General features: G+C 30.2%; 1 protein-coding gene across 1 annotated transcript; it reads left to right on the forward strand.

The window, feature by feature from the left end:
* The first annotated feature begins 4,066 nt into the window (after positions 1 to 4,066).
* LOC132270709 (probable WRKY transcription factor 70) lies at positions 4,067 to 6,424 on the forward strand. The gene is made up of 3 exons (XM_059771899.1): positions 4,067 to 4,584; positions 5,382 to 5,483; positions 5,800 to 6,424. Exons 1-3 carry the CDS (start codon positions 4,256 to 4,258, stop codon positions 6,293 to 6,295), a joined length of 927 nt encoding a protein of 308 aa, XP_059627882.1. The 5' UTR covers positions 4,067 to 4,255; the 3' UTR covers positions 6,296 to 6,424.
* The last annotated feature ends 1,663 nt before the right edge of the window (positions 6,425 to 8,087 follow it).

Raw genomic sequence — 8,087 nt, forward strand, 5'->3', positions numbered from 1 at the left:
AGTAGAGTGATGACTGACTCTTATTTTATGTATGTATTTGTGTGTACATAATATATATATAATATATTTTGACACCTATAACACATCCAATGCAATTTCAAAGGAAGCATCTGACAACCACAGTCCCGTCCTATATATTATTTGTAAAATTAACGAAGTTATTGTATATATATAATCAGTTTAATTAAGAGAGAGTGATAGACAAGTTGGGTTTGATAATATAGTTTAAAAACCAAAATTGTGGATGTTTAGTTAAGGTCTAACACTTTTTGGATTTATTGTGATGCATTTTATTTTTATATATGCATATGTTCCAATGCAACTTGTCTTTTATAGAATTCTCATGCATCAAAATATATAAAAAAAAACACTCTTCCTCGTTTGTTTTAAGCAGCAAGTGGGAGGTAGATTATTTCATGTGTCATGTTCGCTTTTTCTAATCCAATGAAGATTGAAGCACATGTACGTGCAGCTCATTCATCCATTAATGCTTTGGATCCACACAGATCGACCAGTATATATATATATATATATAGTACATGTCTGTGCTACGTAACTATGTTATAAAATCAAACTTGAAGGGTGTTTTTTTTTTAAAAAAAAAAAAAATTAACAAGTATATATATATATATATTTACGTGATTCACTCAAAGTCTAGAAACCGTCTGCTGAGTTACGAGAATTTTACTATAATGAAAAAGCAAAATATAGAGTTCAAAATGAATCACCATTGCTCTCATAAAAAATTAAAAAAAAAAATACAAAAGAAAAGAAAAGAGATATATATATTTTTTAATCATGAAGACCCTTAAAGCCGGACTTTTTAGCATTCGAAAAACATTACCACCCCTAACTCCACATGAATCATACACACATTATATGTCACTGTGACTCGAATTCTCAGCCACAGATTAAGAAAGAAAAATAAAATTACTAATTAACCCTCTCTTATTTTGTATGTTTCATCCAATGAGAATGATGGCATTGTAGATTCAACAAATTTAATGGGCAAAGATTGTCATAGGCAATGATTTGTGTTTTACAGGACACGCCAATTGTCACATGTCGCATAAAAACTTTGTCTTGTTGGATGACAGAAGCGCACAATAAGACGAGCACACAATGACACTCATCTTATTTAAACAAAAATAATAATAATAATAATATAAAAGAGTAATTAATTCGTACGGTAAGATTCTCATGCATCAAAATATATAAATAAAAACTCTTCCCAATGTTCATGGTTTCATGCATGTTCGCTTTTTCTAATTGAAGGAAGATAACTTTTTGGCTATTCAAAACTTATTTGAAGCACATGTACACGCAGCTCAAACATATTTATTCTATGTATATAATTTTTCATTCATCCATTAATGCTTTGGATCCACACAGATCGACCAGTACAATATATATATATATGTAAATCTTTCTGCTAGTTGTCTGTGCTATGTACCTTATTTTGAAAACTAACAAAAAAAAAAAAATATATATATATATATATATATATAAATATATTTACGTGATTCACTCAAAGTTTAAAAAGTTTAGAAATTGTCTGTTGAGTTGCGAAAATTTTCTTATATTGAAAGAGGAAAATATGGAGTTCAAAATGAATAATCATTACTCTCATTATAAAATATATAAAAAAGGGTAAATTTTTTTTTTTTTAAATTATGAGAACACTCAAGATCTGACTTTTTACCATTCGGAAATACCGTAACCCGAACTCCACACGAATCATCCATTCATTATATGGTTTGTGTTTACAGCACTCGGCAATTATTACTCGTGGCATACCAACTTTGTCTTGTCGGATGATAGAAGCACATAATGACACTCATCTCATTTAAACAAAAAATATATATATAATAAAAAAGAGGAATTCGTACAGTAAGATTCTTGCACAATAAATATATAGGAAGTGTACTATATATATATATATAATAGTATAAAGGAGAAGATTAGAAATAAATATATAAAAAATATTATAAAGGAAAAGATTAGAGATAAAAAGTGTACATGTGGAGGAGAACAATATTAGAAAGGAAAAGATTAGTGCTGAAAAGTGAAATTTGACATGCGTTGTTTTCCACGAGAACCATGCCTATGTACAGTGCACCAGCAAATTCATATAAATTTAGAATTTCTTTATTAAGTTTTTTTTTTTTTTCATTACACATTTTTAATTCAAAATGGATACATGCAACACTATCATTGTGCTAGGCTTTTTTTTTTTTTTTCCTAGTAAGGTGGCAAATATGATTTTTTTTTAAAGAATATGATTATGATTTCAACAACACTTATCTAGGTCTTTACATATGTGAATGAATCTTTCCCTTCTATTTTATATGACATAATATTAATTATTAGATCACAAACAAAAATAAATAAGAAAATAAGATTGTGTTTGGCAATTATTTTTGTTTCGTGTTTTTTATTGTTACAGATGGTATATTGTAGCGAAGCAAAACATTGAAACGTGTTTGATAATGTTATGATTTGAATAGCACGTGTGTTTATGAAAAAAATGCCAAAACTAAAGACACGAAATTGATTTGTTGTTTCTGCACTATAACAATAGTACTGTAGCTATAAACAATAACCAAAAAAACAAAACAAAACAAAAAAAAAAAAAAAACTCTTAAATTTTTTAAACTAACCATTTTATTTTACAAACTTGCAATATTTGTTTTATTAAATATGTTTAGTATTTACTTTAAAAAATTTATAACAAATTTTACAAACATGTTTAGAATCATTATTAAACACATTCTATAAGAAAAATGTAATTTTTATGGGAGACGATATCCACACTCCATTCTAACCTAACCTTTACAAGTAAATAATGACTACTTTTTAAATGACACAATTGCCCTTTCATATTTTATCTTCTTATCTCTAATATTTAGAATTTTAACTATCTTTTGACAACACAAATAAATTTGAATAATTTTTTTGTAAAGGACCCAAAAAAAATAAAATTTTGTTATGTTGAATAAATTGCCTCTTTTGGCCCGATAAAAAAATAAAAAGTAACCATTTAAAAAATTATCTCTTTTGACATGAAGAAAAAAAAAACCCCAAAAAATATATTTATTGAAAAAATTATCTCTATTGTCAAGATCCTAAAAAAATAATAATAATAAAAAGTACAAAAGGAAGATGATTAAAAAAAATTATCTCTATTTAATAAATTATCTCTTTTGATAAGACAAAAAAAAAAAAAAAAAAAGGTTATTTTTATCGAATAAATTATTTCTTTTGACAGTACTCATAAAAAATTACCAAAAAATAAAGTTACCTCTTTTGACAAAATTGAGAAAAAGTTAATTTTGATGAATAAATATCTCTTTCGATTATACGAAAAAAAAAAAAAAAAAAAAAAAAAAAAAAAAATCACTATGGAATAAATTGTCCCTTTTGACTGTCAAAAATAAAATTATTAGTATAGAATAAATTATCTTCTTTGAGAGGACCTCCGGAAAAATAAAAAGAAAGGAAAAAAAAAAAAAAAAAAAGTAAAAAAAGTAAAGAAGGTAAAAAAAAAAAAAAAAATTAAAGTTATATAAAGAGTAGTTATGACATTATAAATTAAAGAATTATATATTAATGAATTCAAAGACTTTCTTATCATTTTCTTTAAAAAAAAAAATAAATATAATATAATTGAAGAAAAATAAAGTGTAAATATCGCCTCTTATTTTTATTTATATAAAAATAAAAAGGCAAAAACAACAAACGATTGCCAAGCATCAAGTATAAATCAAGTGGCATGAATGCTTTAATCATACCAGTACCACAACAAGGATGAGGCTATGATAAAGACTTTCCACAAAAAAAAATAAAAAATAAAAATAAAAAAAAGGCTTTGCAAGTATAATTGTTGTATTATATGAAACTTTGTCGGTGGTATATATATCTAGAAAATGGGCCCAGCAATTAGAAAAAAAAAATATTTTAATATTATTTACTGTTGCCATAAAGTGTGGGAACGATGCATCGAGTCAGCATCACACGTCATCACACCATCGTCACACTATATGATACAATTTTGGGGGGAGTTTTCCTATCATGTTTCCTTCGATCTGCCACTCTCTTTCCTAGCTCATCCCATCAATACCTCCTCCTAAAAAGTTTCATTCTCTCTCTCTATATATAACTCTATATATATATATACACACACAGTATATACTCTGTGTCTGTTTCTCGTTCTATATATCTCAACACATAGTCACTTTGGATAAGCAGCATCACAATGGAGGCAGAAAAGTTATGCACCAATAGGGAAAGGGTGATTAGAGAGCTAATTAAAGGCCGAGACTGTGCTACCCAACTCCAAATCTCACTTCACAAGTCCTTTGGAGACCATGGACGCTCTCTGTGTGACGAACTTGCGGTGAAAATATTGAGATCTTTCACTGACACTCTCTCTGTCCTCAGTTCTTGTGATTTAACCGAAATTTGTCAGATTCCGGCGTCTACCCAAGTGGAGTCTCCTTGTTGTGGTGACCGGAGGTCTGAAGAGTCCGGCGAGAGTGTTAAGAGGCCGGGGACTACAGATCAGAGAGGTCGCTACAAGAGAAGGTAATTAATCCCATTTGAATAGGCGGATCAGGAATTGTCAATAGCTGATATTTATTTGGGTGGGCTAATATTAGTAATAATTTTTATTTTTATTTTTTTGAGTGTGTTAAAATTAGGTATAATAATAAATTTTTTTTTTTTTTGAGGTGGGGTTGAGCACACCCCAACCTCCCTCAGATCCGCCAGTCAATAGAGTGGATTTTTCCTTCAAACTTTTCTATTACATGTCAATTTTATCCATTATATTTAACTATTCAAAATTATTTTTAATAACCTCATGTTAAGAAGATAATCAAGATTTAGATTGACCAGTGTGCCTTGTTCTGTTATCTAATATTTATCTTGAAGTCGATCAGGCTGCCTTTGTCGTGTCTTTGGATCTTAATTAGGTCTGCTTTGTCACGGTGTCTTTGGATCTTAATTAGGTCCGAGTTCTAGTTAAGATTTTGAGATGAAAAGAAAGAAGAAAAAAAAAAAAAATTTAATATCTATATCAATCCAACAATAAATTAAGACATGACAGAAATTAAAATCTGGTTAAGTTATATCAAGTGGTTTAATTGATTTTTAGTTTTTCCAAATGTTACTTAGTTAATATTAATATCTATATCTATATCAATATCCAACAATAAATTAAGACATGTGATGTGGTTTAATTGATTTTTAGTTTTTCCAGATGTTACTTAGTTGACATTTGATAATCATGGGTGGGAACCTAAGTACAACCATAATAGCAAACATGGTACATTAATTCCTAGTTGTAGAATTAATTTTTTTAAATTATTAATTTCTTGCAGAAAGGCTTCACAATCATGGATCATAGTCTCTCCCACAATTGAAGATGGTTATGCATGGAGGAAATATGGACAAAAGGAGATTCTCAAAGCCAAATACCCAAGGTCTCTAGCTAGTTTTCACTTCTTTTTCCTATATTTTCTCGGCAACCAAACGAGTTAAGTTAAAGCATATTAAACTGCAAGAAAAGTGCAATAAACAAAATAAAGGCACCCTTTATAAATCCAATCATTGAGAGGGTCTAAGCTGCAATTATTTATAGGTATCAAAATAAGCATCAACCCTTTTGATATCTCATCATGATGATCATATAACATTACATTATATGCTTTAAAATTTATCTATATATATATATATATATATATATATATATATATATTCAAGCTAGGAAAGCTTATATATTTTTTGTGATTGGCGCAGGTGCTACTTTAGGTGTACACACAAGCGCAGCCAAGGTTGCCGAGCAATTAAACAAGTCCAGATAACTGAAGTGGACCCAAAGAAGTATCAAATCACATACTTTGGTCATCACACCTGCAGGGAAATAGTGATCAAAGCTCCCGAATTCATTTCAGAGTCCGATCCAGTGGACTCGTACGTCCTTAATTTTGAATCAGAGGTCCCGATTGGCCAACAAGATCATCCATCCATTCCATTATCGGTCGTCCCCTCCTCGATTAAAAAAGAATCTATGGAGGAGACACACAGCGGCAATCTGTCTGACAATTTGTCATCGTTGGATTCGATGGTGTGGCCCGATCTAACGCCTCTGGAATCGTTTTGTGGCCAGGAAGATGTGACTTCTAATAATGCTTATTCATGTGCATCAACTAGTTCTTATGGTTTGGACATGGACTTCTTGAGTAGGGCTGGTGATTTGGACATTGATTTTCAATTTGATGAGATTAAGTTCTAACTTATTATAGTATTTCAGCTTTTGTAAAGTAAAAGTAAGGGGCTCTCTCTATCATGCCATGTGAGATTATTGTACTACTGTAATTGTGTCTCTCGCCTACTTTCCTCGAAAGAAAATGCTTGTTTATCATTATTGATCCAATGTTGGTTTTTGCCACAATCCATATATATATATATATATATATCCTGAATGGTGGGAAAAAGGGTACTACATGGATAGAAATTCTACAACATAATTTTCTTGAAATGATAGCTATATACACACACACATACATATCTGACCCTTGATGACAATTATATATTCACTGAGTTTGTATACCCGCAGCACTTATTCATTTACTCAAAAATTTAAATTATTGAATAGTGTTAAATACCCACTCATTTATATTCAATCACTTTTTCATCTGAATTCGATATGGGACAAATGATACCTTGTAATATTCTTCTCCACCCAAACTCGCAATGCCCTCGTTACAGCTCGGGCCACCCTGCCTACTCGGGATGCTCACCCGAATGCCACCCTGCCTACTCGGGATGCTCACCCGAATGCCTCCGGGCCAGACGCTTGGTCTGGCACTTGATAAAAAAATGGGTTTGGCTCTAATACGAATTGTAACGGGTGGACACTTGTTCATTTACTCAAAAGTTCAAATCTACATCTCCCATTTATATCTAATCACTTTTCCATCTAAATTCGATGGGGGACAAATAACTCATTGTAACAATTTGACACTTTGTACACGCATGTATATTCTTCCAGTCTTCGAGAAAAAATGGATTTGTTGTGCAAAAGTTTTAGCTCCATGAATTGAATGGATGGATTTAAAATGATTTGGGTTGGTCAAAATTTAATAATTTAAACGTTGCATCTAGACAACAACTTCTTTCATATTTCAAACTTAATTATTATGTGAACTATATTACTATTTAAGATCAATCAAACAATTGAAAAGTCAAACAAAAAAATATAATAGTCCTTTCTTTCAACCTCTCTCGAGTGACTCCAAAAATTATTTTACTTAATTTATATGTCATAACTGGTCCATGGACAAGGATGTAGTCCTCCTTGAATTTCTATTTTTAATAATTTACTCATATTTATTGTCCCTCTAATGTAATTTTTTTGTCCGTCTACGTGGTACAACATTTCTAACTCTACGTGGTACGACATTTGACAAACACGGGTGAGCAATTAGATGTCGTCCAACACTGTATAAAACCACCGGTGGATCCATGTCTTGGTCGGTCAGACTCATTGTTCTAATTCAAGGTGTAGAGTATATTATGTCACTGCTCATACAGGTATATACATATATAAATATATATATATATATATATATTAGGTAAATACATAAATAGAAGTGTTGCACGGGTTACTGAGTAAGAGTAACAACTCATCTAGGACTCATGTCCAAATTCGATGTCTCTCATTTATCTCTATTGTACTACTTTCCAGCAGCTGCCTCCACTAAGACACAATTTTTATTATTTCTATTTCTATTATTAAATGTTGTGCTCTGTCCGACTAGACATGTGGATGTACTATGAGTACAGTGTTTTTTTTTTTTTTTTGGTTCATTCACTGTGCTCCGTGTCAATAAAGTCATTATTTGTTTTATTTAAAATATATACATACACACTTGTTTGGATAAATTAATGTTACTTCAAATAGAACTTTTTGTTTTTATTGGGATAAAATACAATTATATTTCAAAATTTAAACCTTTTTTGGGGGATAAAATACAATCAATATGTATATATATATTCTGGAAGGAGGGGGTGTTGAACAGGAA

Source organism: Cornus florida, unplaced genomic scaffold (assembly GCF_030987335.1).
Source record: "Cornus florida cultivar Cherokee Brave unplaced genomic scaffold, ASM3098733v1 CherokeeBrave_3.0.0_Hap2_Chr08, whole genome shotgun sequence".
Classification (NCBI taxonomy): domain Eukaryota; kingdom Viridiplantae; phylum Streptophyta; class Magnoliopsida; order Cornales; family Cornaceae; genus Cornus; species Cornus florida.

What these genes read in the sequence shown, in the direction of transcription:
- LOC132270709 (XM_059771899.1), top strand. Translation starts at nt 4,256, where the DNA reads ATGGAGGCAGAAAAGTTATGCACCAATAGGGAAAGGGTGATTAGAGAG. An exon ending in AGAGGTCGCTACAAGAGAAG is followed by an intron (nt 4,585 to 5,381) that starts GTAATTAATCCC and finishes AATTTCTTGCAG; the next exon opens with AAAGGCTTCACAATCATGGA. An exon ending in CTCAAAGCCAAATACCCAAG is followed by an intron (nt 5,484 to 5,799) that starts GTCTCTAGCTAG and finishes TGATTGGCGCAG; the next exon opens with GTGCTACTTTAGGTGTACAC.